Consider the following 19675-nt stretch of genomic DNA (forward strand, 5'->3'; position numbering starts at 1 on the left):
GGATACAGAGTCCTTCCTCCCTAAGTACAGAGGCCAGAAAGACCCTGAGGTAAAACAGAGACCACTGGAAACTTGGCCATGCTCGAGAAGGGCTCACAGACATGTCTACCATTAGCTCTGTTGGAATTTGAATGTGAAGTGTTCCCACACGTTTCATGTGTATGTGGTCATCAGCTGATGGTGCTGTTTTGGAACACTGTGAAGCTTTTAGGAGGTAGAGCCTTGCTGGGGGAAGTGAGTCACAGGAGATGGGGTGTGACATTTTATAGCCCAGCCCTACTTCCTGTCTACTCTTTGCTTCATGATTGAGAAGGTGGTGCAATCAGAGGCCTCAAGCTCCTCCTGCCTCTTTACTTCCCCATCGTGATAGACTCTATCCTCAAACCCTTTGCCCAAATAGCCTTTTCCTTCTTTCTTGAGTTGCCTTATTCAGGTATTTTGTTACAGCAATGAGGAAGACAATGAATATAAGTTGTAAAGATTCCAATTCCACAGGAAAAGGCTTCAGTTTGGAGGAGCATTCGTTGCCTTCCTGGGCCTTCTCAATGTCCCTTTCCTGTGGCCTGTCACCTTAACATTCTGCAGGCTCTGTAGGGACAGAATCTTGTTTCTTTTGAATGATGCTTTTTTTTACTGGACTCTCCGAGCATGTTTGAAGGACTGCTGTGTATGGCCCTATGTCCCTGGTAAGTATATGTGGTTGTAGATGGCACAAAAGAATCAGGCCTAGTATGGGAAGGCCACCTTCTGCTGAAGGTGAAGTTATGGTCTCTGTTTGAGGTCTCTTAAGCACAGTGCTTGCCCAAGGGCTTGCCACAGACTATGTATCCAAGAAGGGAGTGCAGAATGCACAGCTGAGTCAGTAACCTGTGGTCCTCAGAGCATTGGAGACTCCTAGAGTTTTCACAAGACTCCTCCCTTAACTTCAGGGAAGTGTGTTTTTTTTTTTCCTTGGGTGGGAGTGGGCCTCAGGGAGTATAAACAGGGGTGGACCTGAGCCCAGATAAGTCCAGATGAACTATAGGTAAATGTGGAAGTAAAGGTTGGGCCACAAGACAGAGCTGCCACCAGTAAGGATGTGCAGTCCTCACACTGGAGCATACCACTCTGAGCCCCGCCTCTGATGCTTGCTGTCTTGCCAAATAATAGCTTTGGCAATTATTTGTATTTTTATTAATAAAATTATACCCGTTTATTTCAGACCCAGCTGACTTCGTTCGATCTGAGGATTATTTTCACATTAGGGAAATGATCTGGAAACATCTGGAAACCAGAACAGGTGACCATGGTTCCCCATGGGTTACAGCTTTATCCAATTGCTTCTAGAAAGAAGGCCCTGGCACACCTGAGGCTCTGTGTGGTCAAATCCAGAGAGAGGAATGAGAGCACAGAGGCCAAGAGAAATGAATGGACCAAAGGATTTTAAACAACAGTGAGTGGCAAATATTTAACCTTCTTGCTATTCAGTGCTGGTCGAGTGTGCTGGCAAAATGAACTCTTGGGAGTTCTCAGACATTGCTAGTGGGAGACTAGACTGAATTAAAATAGCCTCTTCAAAAATGATGTTGTAACAGAAGTCAAATGTTTATATTCAGAAGGAAATAAATCATGGACACATGCACGGGCATACGTTTGCACACATACATTTATATATGTGTAGATAAAATGTATATTATTTAAAGAGCAAAGTTGGAAAATACACCACACGAATTGAAACCCAGGCTTTCTAAATTGACCATAAATAGTATTCCATAAAATAGTCCATTATTTACCAAGAATATTTTCCAGGTTTAGGTAGGTAGCTCAATGCTTAGTTTTATGAAGTTCTCCTCTCTCTTTCTCTCTCTCTCCCTCTCTCTCTCTCTCTCTCTCTCACACACACACACACACACACACACACACATACGCACACACTCAGAGAGGGAGAGATAGAGAGAGAGATTTCATAAAAGTTCATACTAATTTAATTGTGAGCTACTTACAAGAACAGATAGTATGTACATACATTTGTAAACATTGAATCATATGGGATTGACTAAGAAGAAATTGGTTCAAGTGTGTCCAATTGTAACTCAGTATCAGATATACTATAAAAGTCTTCACTCTTGATTTTTTTAAAAAGTCTCTTTAAATCTTATTTTATATTTTTGAGGTTCTGGGCATAGAAACCCAGGGCCATGCACATACTATACGCATGTCCCATCACCTAAAAATCATTTCTAGGGAAAAAAAGTCTGAAATTAAGTATATTCCACTGGTGAATAATCCCCTTTTAGGGAAAGATTTATGTTGGCTTTCTGATCTTAGTACAGTTATGCAAAATTGGTTAATTTACTAAAAACAGTTTGGTATGTTCACCTCTTATTTTGCGTGGTAAGCATGGGTTATACCATTTATTTTACTAGCAAAAGGTTCCATGCTCACGATACTCAAGACCCGCCCCAAGAACATGGAGTAGGAGAGCTTCCCCCTAAAAGTCAAGGGCCATTGCATAGCACATGCACCTGCCCTTAGAATCACTTACGCACGGCGTCTTCTCCTGTGACCATGATAATAACCCCCTCCTTTCAGCACCATCCTAGCCCATGGCCTGCTGAATCTCTCCAGGGATGATAGGCATATGCTGTGTGTCTTAGAAAGGACACACAGACATGCAACAGGCTGAGGGCTGATGCCAATATGCAGACACTTGGGGTGGGTAGCATGTGCCCTCTGTCTTTAAACTGAAGGACTAACTATGGAGCCTCTGTCTGCTCCACACTGTCCACAGCGGCTTCAGAAGGACTCCATAGCGATCCTGCCTGTTGGTGATCAATAGCCACTATATGATGAGCGTGCCTATTAATCAATCTTTTCTGTATTTCAACATAATTGTGAACTCAAATTCCAGGGCCTCTCCTGGAGCTGGCTGTGTTGTCAGCCAGTGTCTGTGACATTCACTTCTTCAGAAAGGCTGATTCTGGGAGTACCCAGAGGCAGCTCTGAGCCCCTACTTTTGTTTAGGTCCAGCACTCTGAAAAGGACATCTCTCTTCAGCCCAGGCACTGAGCACCAAGATTGCTATAGAAAGAGACACTCCCAACACCCTCCTCCCATGGACTCAGCTAAACAGGCAGGAGAAAACCAGCAACCTGCTACTCAATTAAATAGAGCTTTAAAAAAAAGTCCCCTTGTGATTTGTGCTTGTACAAGAACTAAATAAATAAAACAGAAACCTTTATTGAGCCATCTCCTGCCGGCTACGAAAGCCCATAACTAGAGCCCCTCCCCAGCCCATAATCCCCTGGGAAAACCCAAGACCTGTCTTTTGAAAGTATTAGAAATCCTCCATGCCTGGCTTCATCATTCCACAAGCACACAGGTTTCTGAACTAAGTACTCAGCAAATGCAATATAAAAATCTTGTTAATCACTCAGTCCATAAAGCGTGACCTTTCTACGGCTCATTCTTTAAGCAGCTAGAAGTCTCCTGGGCTCAGCTATCAAATTCTCATGAGCACGAGTGACTTATGAAATTGGCTGGCATATTTTATAAAGTCTGAGTATTGTGGGTGGTAGCCTTACTTTATGACGGGGCAGTAAACTTAGATTGGCCTGTTCTGCTCGAGAACTGAAGGGGTTCGTGGGCCTTTTTGGAGTCAGTGCAGCACCAAGACACCGATTCTCACGCATCTATTGTTCTTGCTGATTTTCATACGAGCTTCTCAAAGTCAGACACTGTGCTGAATCGCCCACCCTGGTGAGCTAAGCATGCACTGAAATATCATTAGTAAAGTCTCTCCTGCAAAGCTCTTTGGAAGCCTTGAGGGTCCTGTGATCTTACCCCAACTAGCCCTTGCCCAGGAAGGCAATGCCAGCCCTACTGCTATCCCTGCAAGTTGTTGGGAGACTGCATTTAAGAACTTGGACTCCATGGTTTCCAAAATTAAAAGTTGAAGTTTAGACAAAAGGATCGAGTGACATTTCCCCTTGTATTTCTCAAAAGTTCATGACCAGAGAGATGGCTTAAGGGTTCTTGCTATGGTGCCGCAAGACCTGAGTCCAATTCCCAGGGTCCACAAGGTAGAAAGAGAGAACAGACATTATCAAGTTGTCCTATAACTTCAACGTGTGTCCTGTGTCCCGTGTGTGTGTGTGCATGCACACACACACTCACTAAATAAATAAATAAATAAATAAATAAATAAATTTTAAAAATAGTTCATGGTACCATGCTGATCCCGCTGGCTCAGACCCTGTAGAAATGATCAGATAGAGTCTTCATGGCTGGAAGCTGTTCAGAGTAGTGGGTGGGAGGTTGAGAGAGTTCAATAGCATGAGAGTATCTCAAGGTATCTTGGAGGTCACAGAGCTAAACTCAGGCACTCGGCCCTGGGGGAGATGGATGCATGGTTTATTCTCCTAATGGTTCCTACACTATTCTGGGTCTGTTCTGTGGGGCAAGAGTGCAGTTTCTGGAAAACCAACAACAGCCCTTTCAGGGAACAAATATTTCCTCACACAATCCATGGGCTCCTCTGACGCTTGCAGGAGTCAGTTGCATGCACATGAGTAAGATGCCAGTGACAGCTTAAACAGCCTCCACAGGACACCCAGGAAATCCCAGGGAAACGGGGTCCAGTGTATCTGTTGTGCCCTGGGGTCTGTCATGGCAAAAGCAGCTGTACCATGACAGGGACGGGAGCCCACATGGAGTGTCCCAGGGCAGACTGAGGAGGATGCTTGAGTGAAGGAAACGGCTGAAGTCTTGCACAATCAAGTTACCACTGGGCTCCGCTGTTAAGGCTAGACATGAGTGAGTGACCTGAACCCATTCATACCCTGTCACCTTTGGCCCTTCCGGTTTTTGAAGCCAAAAACTGAGGTTTAATTTCACATGACAGGTACATAAAGAGGTACACATGTTCCTGTTCACAATGCCAAAAGAAAACTACCTGATGGGTAGGTGGGGGTGAATACACTGTTCTGCTAGCGTCCTGAGGAGCCGTCCCTGCCTCTGGTCCTCCTTTCTTTGGCCGGCACCCAGTGTCCAGCTGAGCCCCGCCTGCTGTGGGAGTGATGGTCCAGCCTTTGCCCTCTCCCCACATTCCTCCTTTGTGCCCTCTCTGTATCTGCTGCAGAGAAGGCAAAGGTGTCTCCAGGAGACAACCTGGCAGGGAGAAGCATGCCACTGCAGAGTTTAGGAATTTGCTTTGGATTCACAAGGCCATTACCATAGTCATTACAATTACCCTCACACAGACTTCATTACTGCCTTCTGTGTTCAGCTGCACTCGGTGAAGAAATCCAACTGGGCTACAATATTGTATTGGCTCATTTTGTGCCCGAAAGCCAATGTAAGAAATAAAAGTCCTTGTAAGGGGGTTCACATGCAGTTCCTTCCACTCAAAATGAGATTCAGAAATCGCTTTACTTAAAAACTGTCTAATTAATTCAGAGGTGTGAGATTCCCTGTGGGGTTAAGATACCCATAGGGAGTCATCCATGAGATTTGAGCCCTGAAACCTAGCCTGGGGATGGCAGGAATCTTTCACACACTGGCTACTACCTCTATGTCATCCCAGCAGCCCATGCCTTGTAAACCAGGCCTTCCCAAACTCCCTCCCCCTCCCAGAGCCCTGCTCTTCCCCACTATCCCCTCATGATCGTTCTGTGTTCTTACCCCTCTCTCTAGCAGCATGTCTCGGAAATGGGTCACACGCTCTTCCAGGGGCAGGAGAATCTGTGGGGGTGGTGTCTGCGGTCCCTTGTCCACTTGATGGGTGTCTTCTGGTCCAGGGCCCTCGCAGCTTTCAGTCCTTCAGGGGCACAAACCACAGAGTTATACCGTGCCCAAGGAGATCCAAATGGTTCCCATAGAAACCTTAAATCCTCCTGAGAGAACTCTTCATGGAACAAAGAACCTCGAGTCAGATCTGGTGGCTCAAGTCTACAGTCTCAGCTCACGAGAGGCTGAGGTAGCAGGATTGCCATGAGGGTGAGGCCTAAACTACAGAGTGAGCCATTGTCTCAAACAAACAAAACAAGGAGAGAGAGAGAGAGAGAGAGAGAGAGAGAGAGAGAGAGAGAGAGAGAGAGAGAGAGAGATATGAAGAAAGACTTGCCTTAAAAGGCAACTGGCTTTGCTGTGTTGTGAGAGGAGACTGAGACTGAAGGCCTGGCCCACAGCTCCAAGTCCCAAGAAGGTGAAGGCAGGGGCAGACTCACAGACCTGTCTCTGAAATGCCTGGAGGACAGGTGGACGATCGAAAAGGGAGGTCCACTCTTTTGAAGTACCACTTTGGGTGTGCTTGTCAAGGCAGCAGGGCCCCAGATAGGTCTTTTCATAGCACGCGCCTTATTCTAGAAACCCCTGGGTTCCTTTTCATAGGCTCATAGGGCTAGTGTCTACATTGGAAGAAAATATTTGACCAAAGTTGGTACTATAATTCCACACAGTGGCTTCTCCTCCCAGATAAGCTACAGTGACACCCTCATCATGTAGGATGCAGTTGGCTCGTGCCCTGTTCTGCAATCCTGACTTCAGCCTTACCCTGACCACCCTGGTTCCTCTTAGGGTCCATTCCCCAGCTCAAGTTCCATATCTGTCTCTAGTCAGGTCCATGGCAGTGGTTGTTCAAAATGACTAGCGGAGTTGTTTTGTTGCTGGGACAGCCCCAACACCAGGCACCCCTCTCAGCAGCACACTTGTCCTTGCTGCTCCCAGGTCAAGCTGGCCAGTGATGGTAAGTTGAGGTCACATAGACAACACTGAAGACAGACTGCCCACACCATCAGAAGTACACATGTGGTAGACACATGGAGCTACGCTTTATGGAGCTAAGTTTGTTGTTGCATCTAGCATGTGCAGAGAGCATTCAGTACTCTGTGCCTAACAAGGGTCTTGGCTCATAGGGCTGCAGTGTAGATTATTCCAAACTAGTGGAAAATTTGTGAAGGGACAACAAGGGGTGCTGAACGTATGAGGGGTTTTATTTATAGATCAGCTGTTTCAGGGAAATGTACAGTCTTTGCTGCTTCTATGACGGCACGGCAAAGATATAATTAGGATTTCTTTGTAGTAAGTTTTCATTAGCCCAAAATAGAAGTGTGGAAACAAGGCTTATATTGTTGTACCTTGAGCACATCATGATCTTCTGCTATTGCTTATCCTACAAAATATTTTGTTCAGAGCTACTGGATGCCTTCCAGAGTATGGGGCTCTCGGTTTGCCTGGATTGGTCAGAGGCAAATACCAAGACCTGAGCGTATGTCTGTGTTCACGCTTTGGAATGGGCTTTGTACCTCTAATAAAAGGTAAGGCTGACTGCTTTCTGTGGATGATAATGCTTGCTCATTCTGAGTTTTGCCCAGAAAGAAAGTCACCCGAGCACACAACTTGGTACCTAGCATGGCATGTTGTTCTGGTGTCAGGTAAATGGCTGGACAGAAATTGCACTTGTTCCATATTTTGCTTTGAAAAATGTCCTAGCTCAACCCCTCTCAAACTGTGGACTTAAGAGGGGCTGGTTTTGTTCAACCTTTCACCCACAGAGATGTTTCCCTAACTCCAGGTACCAGCAACCCATAGTCTCCCAACTCCAAGGAAGAAAATACTACTCCCTCCTGTTTCCTCTTAGGCAGAAAGATACTGAGGTGACCATCTCTATCCCTGCAGGCTCTGTGTACCCATGGCTGTTTCTCAGCCCAGCACTCTGGGTACATCAAGATTACCCACAACCTTTCAGATGCCTCCTTCACCCAGGTTCTCCCTGTGGGGCCATCCAAAGGCTAAACTAGTTGCCTAGGCAACCAAATGGCAACACCCAAACTGCTGTCTGTTATAGTCTGGGAGGGCTCAGTTCACTCTGTAAGCCTGAGTCACTAGCCCATCTCATCAATGTCCTCTGTCATACAACCTACATGGAAAAATGTATAGACTAGAGATAGAGAGTCAGTCAGGCAAAGCCATGGGGCCTATTCTCAAATGTGGGGTGACCCATCTCATGAGCTCCTGGAGGGTAAAGGTCACTCCCTCATTGTTAACTAAACCTGCCACCTCCTCACATCCATGTGTTCTCAATGTGACCTGAACTGCATCATATACAGAGAATTTGGGGCAAGCCAGGTGGCTCACTCACCCAAGCCATGTACTCTGGTGAGCCTGGATTGAGGAGAGGTGCATACACGCAAGCCACAGTGGGAGTCACAGCTGAAGTTCCAGTGTAGTATGACCTAGTATAGGTGTTCTTGGACTGGGCCTCTGGATGACATCCCAACTACCCTATTATACCAGCAGCTTTTTGGGAATGAAACCTTAGGATTGAACTTGCGAGAAATGATGGTTGCCTTGAGCCACTGCAACGGTGAGGTCACCGCCTTGTGTAGAGAGAGCTGCTCTCTGGGAAAATGCTAACTCTAGTGGAGAGTTCCATGGATGTGATAGGCTCAGGGGAAAGCACCGATATGAACATGTCATGTTCAGTGTGCCCTGCATCTCACAGTGAGGCTGCCTCATGAACACCCCTGGCCAAGCTGTAGAAATCTCTGGGTCTTCTTATTTTCAGTGAGATATGAAGTTCTAGCAAGATGATCTTGGCATTTCTACAGTATGACTCTGTGATGCAGTGGGGTCCTGTTAACTCCATCCCATAGAGACAGTAAACATCAGGGCAGCCACTGTCTTGGCAGCACTGTCAAGCAGACACTAGCTCTTCTCTTTACAAGGTGATAACCCTTGGCTGCAGTAGCCTGAGACAACAACAGTTTCTCTCCTCTCTTGCCCCACCCTGGATAATGGCCACCCAAAGGTCTCATGTTTCTGCAAAGTTGTTGGAATGACACAGGGTTGGGAATGTCAGCCAGAGGCCCACCCCAGGCACATTTCACTACATCCTGCTACTAGAGGGCTTCAGCTCTGACCCCTCACTATGTGTATACATGTATGTCATTTTTGGTGAGTCCTGTAATGTTTTGGAAAATTAGTAAACCTAAGGGATGGTCAAGGAGCTGCCACATGTGTGGACAGATGTGGATATGTGAGCAGATAGCCTCATCACATTGCTGTTGATATGTGAACAGACAGTGGGTCAAGCAGGCCCTTCCATGGGTGGTTACAGTTAGATGAAGTCAAGTAATGGTGTAAGCAGCTGGCTTTATTATGAAGATTCCTGGAGTAGCAAGTGTACTCTGTGTCCCCTCGTGCTGCCCTGTGACATCACAGAATTCAGAGTTTCCACAGTTTGTCAAAAGTCAGTCTAATCAGGAATCAGGTCTTAAACCTGATTGTGACCAAAATTAATCTCCAATTCCTTACAAGTGGCCTAGTTTCTGATACTCAGTTATAGCAACAGATGTGGATAATGACATCTAAGGCCACTTGCAATTGGTGTCTGCTGTAGGAGCCACCATGCTGGGACAGATTGTTTGATCTGGGGGCTTGAGCTATCTTATGAAAGTTGATATGGATATTGGACAAATGTGTAAAACACCCAGGTGTGGGTCAGAAAGGTGTGACCACAATTAGGCCCAGTGACCCCTGTTCTACAATGCAGGACTTTGGGAGGCTTGTCACAGCCTTTCCAGTCCACCTGTGTGTGGCAGGATCTAGACACCACAGAGTCCTCTGACTCCCGCATAGCCATCATGAGGCTAGACCGGAATTACTAACTGAAAGGCTACATCCAATAGCACATGAGTCCTAGTTTTCACAGTCTCCTGGGTCTGCAGTGAATCCTGCTCCCAGCACCAAGCTAATGGTCCTCCCCACTAAGGCACTTTTTCTATGGACAGGACACAGAAGAGCAAGCTCCTTATGAGAAACTGGTGTACTTCGAGACACTAAACATTAAAGAAGTTAAACAGTAAAGAAACCTAGAGTGGGGGAGGGGTCTGGGGCTGCTGCCAGAACAAATGCTGCAAAGAGGAGTCCCGTGGGTACCCAGAAGAACATTTCAGACCCAAGAGAATGGCATGTAAGAATGTTCCAAAGGGTACAAGAGATACCTGGGTGGGAGGGCTCATAAGAGGGCAGGGCTAAGGTTAACAGGAATCACTTCTCTACAGCCTCCTTGGTCAACCAGAAGGAATTTGACTTTTCATTCTCATAGATATGAGGATCCCAAGGAAATAGGCTGCTGTAAGCTTCCCTAGTCCTGAAAGCCTTCTTTGCTTGGTCTGGTTAGCCTTGACGCATGGCGTCCAGGGAAAGGCCTCAGTAATAGCTCTGGAAACCTTAGTTGATCTGCCCTGGGACACAAACATATTTACTGTCCAGATTTTGCAGAACTTGGGCCCACCTATGTCTCTTCAAATGAATTTCAGATATGATTTTCTAGATATAAAATAATTCCTGAATGGCTCTTTCCTTGGTGGATATTTAAAACCATTCACCACCCCGAGTGGTGACGGATCCATCAACACAAGGATGTGCAATCTGATCAGGAGGTGTGGACAAACAGGAATCCCACTAGAAGCCCTCCTGCAAGGTGAATGGCATGGTTCTGCTACTATAGCCAGACCCAGACACTTGGTTTTCTCTGTCATGTGGACACTAGGTCGATGTGAATTTGCCTGGGATGCCTTCCCCTCCTCCCAGTGTTTGTGCTCTGTTTATGCTTTGATTGGATGTATTTAAGGGCTTACTGTTGGATGCTGAGCTGTAAAAGGCCACCTAGGATGTACTAACATCATATTTGTTACCCTTCCTCTTTCTCAACACAGCAGTAGAACACAGCAAGGCCGGTCTTCACTGGGTGAGACACTAGGGCTTTTTGAGATTAGCACAGCTCCTTTCTGTGGTCAGCTTGAGAGAATCTGGGCTGGAAATCAGCATTCCAGTGACTTGGGGTATGGCGTACAGGGCAGACATTTCCAGACATCACCACCACCACTTTATGCCACCAGAAGTGAGCACCCAGGCTCTCTGGTCATTGGTACTGAGTTCACTTTTAGCTGTGCTGGTTTCAGCTTCTCCTGATGTGTCTCTGCTCAACTGTAGGATCCCCAGTGTTTCTCAGTTTCCCTGGTGTCTTCTAGCTTCTATCATTACAGGGTCAGTGTGCCCTTCATTCTAGGCCTCATGGCCCATGTCTGTAACTCTCATGTGTGTCTTCTGCGCATAACCTTGAGCCAGGAGCCACAAGCCTCTCTTGTCCGCATCACTCACAAACTTCTCCATACAGTCCATGTACTCTGCTCCTGCTTCCCTTGAACATCTTTGTCACATGCTCTTTCTTCTCAGATGTCATCCTGTCCATCCAGCTCTAACTCAGCTTTTGCATGTCACCTGGCTGTCTCTATGATACATGGGACCTGTCTTGAGAAGCTGAACTCTTTTGTCCCAGTAATGAAGTCTCTCTGCAAGATGGTGACACATCTTGTTTTTCTTAAAAAGCCATTTCCACATCTATAGTCTACAACTGCAGACAGAACACAGTCCCTGGGTGCCAGTGGGCAGTGAAGGTATTGTTGTATCTCATTAGTGACAGTTAGTGAGTAAATTCTTGTGGGATTTGACTTTGTGATTGCAACTTCCTTGAAGACACTGAATGAAGCACAATTCCAGGTCCACTTCTTAAAGAGTACATTTTGGTGTCTTCAGCTTTCCTTCCCGTGACATCTATAAGTCCCAGTCCTCACTACTCAACCCTATCCCAGCTTTTGTCTTAGCACTGTAGACTGGTGAATGAAGAAGCTGGGCAGTGTGCAATGACTGTTGCAGTGTGTAAGTCTTCTGAATGTGTGGCCATGGGGTTCTACTGTCACCAATGAGAGTAATCAAAGGAGTTTATGAGATGAAATTATCTTTGCAAATGTACCCTAGTTCTGAGTTTTCACTGTTGCATATAAGGCAGGAACCAAGAGAGAAGCATCAGGGCTCAAGGCTGGAAATCCCAGTGTGGTCCACGAGAGATCTCTGCCAAGATGCACATTTAATTCTCCATTCCTACTGTCTTTATGCCCCCACTAGCAATAACACAGGACTCACCTTGTGGGGTGAGAGGAAGAATATTGGGCACTAATTAGTAGTTTGCTCTCTGCCATCTCACACACCTTACACCCCGCCCTAAAATGTAGTAAGATCTCAGGCAAGTCTCCCCCTGAACTCTGTTTCTTCATTGTGTTCATCTTATTTATAAAGCTTTAATACTGATAGTATCTGCCACTTGAGATTTTGGAAAATTAAATAAAACAAAAATGTCTGGTGTTTATTTACAACTCTCTGTATAACACCCTCTTTAAATTAATATCATATAGTTAAATGGTTTAGTCCAGTGGGTAGTCTGTGAATGGTGTTGATCTGGAATTTGATAACAATGGTGATGCTGGTAATGATGATGGTGATGCTTCTGGTAATTTGGCAATGGTGGTAATGGTGATGATAATGGTAATGATAATGGTAACTATGGTGATGCTGTTAGTAATGGTTGCAATGATGTTGAAATTAATGGTGGCATGATGTTGATGGTGGTGACAATGATGGAGATGATGGTGACAACAATGGTGATGATGATCACAGTGATGGTGAGAGGATGACAATGATGATGATACTGACAATGATGTTGATGATGGTAACAACGATGTTGATGATGGTGATGATATTGATAATGGTGATAATGATGGTGATGATGGTGACCATGATGATGGAGATGGTGATAATGACAATGATAGGAATGATGAACAGGGATAATGGTGAATGAGGATAAGCCCCAGTCCTCACTGTTCCACTCTATCCATAGGCATATATAAATATAATCACAATAGTGATTATGATGGGGGCACTGGTGATAATTCTTTGCCCTCATTAGCTATGATGGCTTCTGGCTATCCACATTAGCTCTTCCTCAAATGAGTTCCAGCCTCTGTCCTTCTGGGAACACATCCCCTTTTATTTGACTTAATAAATGGGGAGAATTATTCTGTCTTCCAGCAAAGATACCTGGGAATTTATCATCAAAATATCATCAGCCTGTAACTCCGGTGTTAGACACAATATAAAATTCTGCAGGAATCAAAGTTTCCGTGAATCTTTTTGCCTTATGGGGCCTCAGACATCGTATCGTGTGCAGCGTAACAAATGATCTTCAGATGTAGCGCACTTTGAGCGATCTCTGTGTCAGGCATTTAGCCTCCACACTGCGCTGTGCAGGGGAAGGCTTCTGGCAGCTGTAAAGCAGGTCTGCGCATCAATCTGTGGCTCTGGGGCTCTGGAAAAGACCAGAGCAAGGGAACCTCAGTTCCGCCCAACTACGCATATCGCACCGTTCAGGTAGGGACTCAAAGCCGATGCCTCTTTCGGGTGGATCATGGCCATAGGCAAAATTTACACTTGTGGGGCCCGGGCACAGTTATAATCTGGAAAAGTGCCAAGGGACTGAGCAGAGCCACTCCTCCTATGCTGTTATATAAAGGAAATTCTGCCTAGCATAGACACAAACTCCTGGGTAAGAGGAACTCAAGGTGCTCCTGGAGAAGCAGAAATGGGGCCAATCCAGGGCCTTAACTTCTCTGATTGCTGGTCTTGCTTGATTGACAACCACACATCCCCATCCCCCTTTGCTGTGTTCTTTTGAGCCCTCCTGATGGTCCCTAATGAAGAACTGTCCCCTGATGCTTTACAAAGAAGGTTCTCAGTGTTCCCCAAACCCTGTATCTACTGTGCCTCAGGCTAGGCAGGCTTCCCATGGCTGGGCAGCTGTCCTGTGTGTCACGGTGGTCACATCTCTTCCTGCATCTGCTGACTTGTGGTTATGAATGTCAGTATGCATCAGGTGTCACACTAGACAAGAGGACAGAATGAAGAATGATGGGAGCATGAGGTCAGGACACAGCTGTGCTGGGTCTGCAACACACTGGAGGCCCCGTAGGCAAGGACATTTGTCATTCAGAGGCCACGAACTATCTGCTGAAAAGTGTTTTGCTTACAATTCTCTGCGTTTCAAGCCCTCTAAGTTGAGATAAGGCATTCAAATTGCTTTGGACAGTGGCTGATCTGCAAATGGTACTGATTTGATTGATGGCAGTGGTGACCTCTTCTGACTTTCGGTGGAATCCTTGAGAACCTGCAGCTCTAACTCCTGGCACTACCAGAAGCAAGACATCTTTATAGCTGACCAAACAGCAGGCACTGGCTGGTACACCTACTTCTTGAGTGGCTCTGCCAGGTCCTGTGCCCCTCCTGTCCTTCTCTTGTGCTTGCATTAGCTTAATCTGGAAGATTTTCCCAGTGTTTCTCAACTGTGACCCTACAGCATCTTATTGGGAACACATGAAGGTGGGTTTGGGCAGCTGACATCTATTGCAGCCTAAACAAAACACAGCACAGACTCCCTAGGCAAGCCTGCTTGGGAGCTTATATGCACCTCCAAGGAAGTTTTCAATCAATCAGGTCTTGACCAGGGGAAACCAGTAGGTGCTTGGAGCATTACTGATAGTGACTGATCAACCACTCACAGAGCATGTAACAATAAAAAAAAAACTCTGCTTCCCTGACTCTGTCTACTGCCTCCAGGAAGCATAATAGTGATGATGACGATGGTGATGATGATGATCACGATGGTGGTGGTGGTATTGGTAGTGATGATTGTGGTTATTTTGTTGTATACCTTTTGGGGACTATTGGAGAAAAGAAGCAGACTGTGGGCACATGCATCTCAAAATACAAGGATCATAGGAAATCTAAGTTAAAATGGAAAGAAACCTCCACGAATGGCAGAGACCACTTTTTAAAACCTTATATCCATAGCCAAAAGCAGACAGAGTTGCAAGGAAAACAAAAATCCATCAAAAAGACATCTTGACACACTGAGTTGTGACTGGGTACCACCTGGTCATACCCCCCAGGTCTTCAGTATCAGCAGTTGTCTGAGAAAAAGGCAGATGGAGCCTCCACACCCTAAGGCTCTGAGCACCATCCAGTCCAAAGCCCATAGTGAGCCAAGTCCCAAGTTTAGAGATGGCCTGGCTTACCCTAAGAAGCTCTTCAAATTGTAGCTGATGTAACAGGGCTTCCAGTGTCTAAACTGCAGGAATGTCCATGGGATATTTGGGGAGCTGGAGTAGCAGGGCTGTGACACCCCTTTTCCAGGTAAAACATCTGCTGAAGAGAGATTAGGACACACAGAAGCACAGGGGGGCAGCAAAGGGAGACGTGGGGAAGAGAGCGCAGAGCCAGGACACAGGACCTCACTGTGCCTTACTCAGGAGAGGTGCTGGGCTGAGGTCAGGTGCACAACCCCCACCTTACCCCATCACAACACAGCTTCAACATGGGCAGCCAAATGGAAGCCACTCACACCCAGGACACCAATGAGAATACAGACAAAATAGTGTAAGGAAGCAAGGATGGCATAGCCAGGAGTCCAGGGAAGCACAACTACAAAGAATGAGCTGAAAATTTTAGAAAGAGTGTAATAGACGCTACTTAATAGTAGCACAAGAAAGAACAGGACACACGAGGGAGGAGGCACCTGGAAAAATATAGATCTGGAAAGGGGATCTAAGAAAACCCAAGAAATGTTTAAAACTAGAAGGGAAACAGAACAGAAAAACACGGTAGTCAGAACGCAAGGTGATGGTGTCTTAACAGAAAGAGAAGTTGAGGGGCCGGTGAGATAACCTGTGAGTGGGTAAAGATGGCTTGGCTGCCCAATGGCACATGCCTGAGTTCAATCCCTGATGAACGAAGATAAAGGCGAAGAGAGAGAACCTTCCACAAAGTTGTCCTCTGACTTCCTCATCTCTGTCTCTGTCGGTCCATCTCTCTCTGTATCTCTTCTTCCCTCTCTCTTTCCCTTTGTCTCTCTGTCTCTGTCTCTTTCTCACACACAGGGGTGGGGCAGGGGGACCATGTACACGCATATACACCATAGTAATAAACAAATAGATATTTTTGAAATAGTTAAATTCAAAAAGGGAAAGGACCAGGATACAGAGAAACTGGCATAGTGAAGGGTAAAGAAGACCCAAAGAGAAGGCTGGGAGTCTCCAACAAGTGAACAGTGTTGCAACAGAACACAAAGAAATACAGGTAAGAAAGGATCCAGATTAAAAAAAAAAACAAAGAACAAAAACCCAACACCTCCATATTTGGGTAGTGTAACCTGCAACAAAGAACAATAATGCTATGGAGCTTCTCTTTCCATCATTTTAAACACATCACCATGTTAAACCCAGGAGGTCAAACAAGCAGATCAGCTGTAGAGGACACCAGGGGTCACACAGGCTGCTTTGGAAACTAACATTGAGGGGAGGCACCAAGCACTTAGCATCTACAATCACTTGAGGAGAGAGTCTCAATAAAGGGTTCTCTTTATTGATTTGGCCTGTGGGCATATACAGGGATGGTCTTAATTCATTTAATCGATGTGGGGAGACCCAGCCCCAGGAGGGTGGCATTTTACCTTGGCAGAGGATCCTACCACTATGTGATGGAAAAGCGTAGCTGGGAACAGTGAGCAAGCAAGAGGGCATATAGACATTCATTCTTTCTCTGCTCTTGACTTCCCAATAATTGTGGACTGATACCTCGAACTGTAAGCCAAAGTAAGTCCTTCCTTCCTTCAGAGGTTTGTGGTTAGGATAGTTCATCACAGCAACAGAAAGTAGGCCAGTGGGTAAAGTCACTTGCCACACAAGCCTGACGATTTGAGCTTGATCCCCGAAACCCATATAAAGGAGAGAACCCACTCAACAGACATGCCTTTGACCTCCACATATATATCATACCATGCATGTATCTCCCCACATCCATCACAAACTCATACAATAATCAATAAAAGCAAAACAATATTAAGAGCAATAGTCAAACTATTACGTGCAGAATTCAGACACCAGTGTTTGACAGTCTGGGCAAAAAGTATGAACAAATCAGATCCCCACTGCATCCCAGAATGGCATGGCCAGGTGTGGCCAGCTGCTGGTGAAAGGATCTCTTCAGCATCACCAGGTGATATTCCTGCCCACCATAAACCAAACTGAAGTTGGGTCTTTGTGATTCCAGGTACACAGTCTACACAGTACCTTGCTTTATAAAGAAATTGTAATGTGACAATGAAGTGACAGATGGAGAGTTGGATGGCATGAGTCCATAGGTTAAAAGAAACTTATGCAAGATATCAACCGTATGCTGGATCTGAACTTGGTTGAGACCCTTGTTCAAAACATGAGCTTGCAAGAGAAAAAAATACAAATCAAGGAAACCTGAACCCTCTGGGACTGGAGACCACGCACTAATGTCAGAAGATTATTAATTAATGCTTACATTAAGCCATTATCCTAAATTATTTACAAATGAAATTTACACAGTATTTGTGGAGGTCATGAATTAAAGATTCCCCCATACCCAGACATGCCTACAGGCCAACTGAATGTACACAGTTCACCACTGAGACTCTTCCTTGGATGATTGGAGGTTGTGAGAGCAAGAAAATTGCACTGTGAGGGTTAGGTGTATTTTCTTTACTATGTTGAACTCTTCTGTAATTAAAGTTAAGATAGTCACGGCTTTGAAATTGGAAGTAGTCATTTGCCTTCCTCACTGTGGGATCTGATCCAGCAGTGTTAGCAGGAGAGTCGCTTGGTTTCTCTTTCCCATCATCTCCAGGGCTGTGTGCTCTGCTAGAATGGCTCTGCCTAACCGGTGTGTTACAAATGCACCTCACACTGCCCTCTCCTTGGTGCTATCCTGACTTTGAGCAAGGCCCTCGAACAGCTTGCCTCTTCAGGAGCACATACTGGCTCTCTTGCCCTGCTGGCTGGTGATCACCTAGAGTTCTCATTGCACCTCTTCCTTAAACAGAGTGGTCTCTCACATGGCAAGCACAGTGCCCTTCACGGAAGATGAGAAGAGAGGGCCTGCATAGCTATAGTGCCTTTGAAGGGTTTGCACTGGGCTGAGCTGTTGATAATCTGTTTTACTTTTTTTTTCTTTAAGGTGGATATCCTTGCCCACTGGACAGTACCCTTCTGTATTCCTGTGGTGATGTATGTAGAACTCAATAACCTGGCAGACCATAATCACACAATAAACATTGACTAGTTAGTTGAAGTCTGCAAGAAGATTACTGAATGAAGGGACTTTGGAAAGGAACCACACCCCAGCCCTCCCGTGAGCACTGGCCATCGAACTTTGTCGTATTCCATTTCACATACCTCACAAACTTCCTGCTCACTTAAGAAACTGTCTAGCAATTTTTAAAAAAAGTTGTAGCAATTTCAAAAAGCCTAACTGTCCTTTGGGTCTGTGGGCTGCTGGTCTTGATGGAGGAAGTTGCTAAACAACGGAAATTTTCCCTCTCCATGTAGGCAGCTAAACTGGGCCTTGGAGCCTGATAATTGGTGGGAGGGAAGGAGTTCTACGGGTGGGGAGTGCTTTGGATCACAGACAGAAGGAAGAATGCAAAAGACAGGATCAGAGTAGAGTTGGAAATTGCTCTGCTGAAGTAGGGGATACATAGTACCCCAGAACTAGAAACACAGTACAACACAACCCTGAGACCCCAGACCATGGACTGTTCTCTATGCTTCTGCCTATGCACCCTAAACACTAGGTGGTGATGGTTATTTGTTCAGCACATGACAAATGAGGAGGACTGGATTCGTGTCATCTGGAGATGTCCCTTCACCTATTCACTTTGCCTGCCTTCCTGAGTTGTGGTGAGTTCTACAGACCATAGTGGGACTGAGACTGTGGTCATCTGGCAGCATTATCTCAGAATTTTGCATCCTGCTAGCAAGATGGGGATGCAATCAGATCAGAACCAGACTGGGACCCAGTATATAAGTTACTGCACATAGATTGACAAACCAGTCAGATAGAACCTTGGGGGTGGCAAAGAAGTGGTTTCCTTTCTTTATGTAAGAGTGGCTTGCTGGTGTTCCACAGCCTTGGGGAAGGGTCTACATGTGCATAGGGTTATGCTGCAGAGTCCAGGAAGGCCCAGAGTCCTCTAACAACCACCTGAAGAGAAGAACAGAGACCCTCGGAGGAGATTCTATAATGGGCTATCCTCTTCATGAGATGGAAGATCAGAAGTAACGTGATTTTATCTCCACGTTCTTTGCCAGCCTGGATCATCCTGAGGATGCCTGTCAGCTCCCTGCCCAGGCAGGATGGAGATCATGGGGACAACAAAGGTCAAGTGCTCACTACACAGTGGGTAGAGTGAGATGGATGGCAGCTAAGCAGGGAACAGATAGGAACCAATAAAGAACAAGGAGAGGCCAAGCACTCTGGACCTCATTCTACACTGGCTTCATCCCATCCGGATTTCAGACTCCTCATAGTTTAAGTGAAAAGCTTGATAGAAAATGAAAACTTCACCTGACCCCACCCACAAGATAATAACCCTACATCCAGTCATGGCACCAAAGGCTGTAACACAGCGGTCTCCTGGCTAATGCCCCTCTCCATCTACAGAACACATAAATCTCTTTATCACTTCCAGAAAGCAAATAAATTCAGGGGACTGTTCATGTTGTAGCTTTAAAAAGACAAATTGAAATCCATGACAAACGCCTGCTTCTGCACTCAGTCTTCTCATAGGCAGATGTCAATGAAGGGTCCTGCGTGGACCACCTAGTGACATGGCACAGGACCAACACCATTTGTAAAGCCACAGATTTCTAGGTTGAGTCAATTGTCCACTTAAAAGAATGGATTAAGTGAAAGAGACTGCTTAAAACATAAGTGGAGG

General features: G+C 45.8%; 1 protein-coding gene and 1 long non-coding RNA gene across 2 annotated transcripts in view; one reads left to right on the top strand and one right to left on the bottom strand.

Annotated features, from left to right (window-relative positions):
• Tcerg1l (transcription elongation regulator 1-like) overlaps window positions 1-19675 on the bottom strand; it is a 188759-nt gene that overhangs the window by 15207 nt on the left and 153877 nt on the right. Inside the window, exon 9 of the mRNA NM_183289.3 lies at window positions 5662-5797. Within this exon, the coding sequence (NP_899112.2) occupies window positions 5662-5797 (136 nt within the window). The remainder of the gene's footprint in view (window positions 1-5661; window positions 5798-19675) is intronic.
• On the top strand, window positions 389-18131 carry Gm51503. The gene is made up of 3 exons (XR_003946894.1): window positions 389-686; window positions 1202-1432; window positions 17914-18131. It is a non-coding gene; the product is annotated as a predicted gene, 51503 (long non-coding RNA).

Source organism: Mus musculus, chromosome 7 (genome assembly GCF_000001635.26).
Source record: "Mus musculus strain C57BL/6J chromosome 7, GRCm38.p6 C57BL/6J".
NCBI lineage: Eukaryota > Metazoa > Chordata > Mammalia > Rodentia > Muridae > Mus > Mus musculus.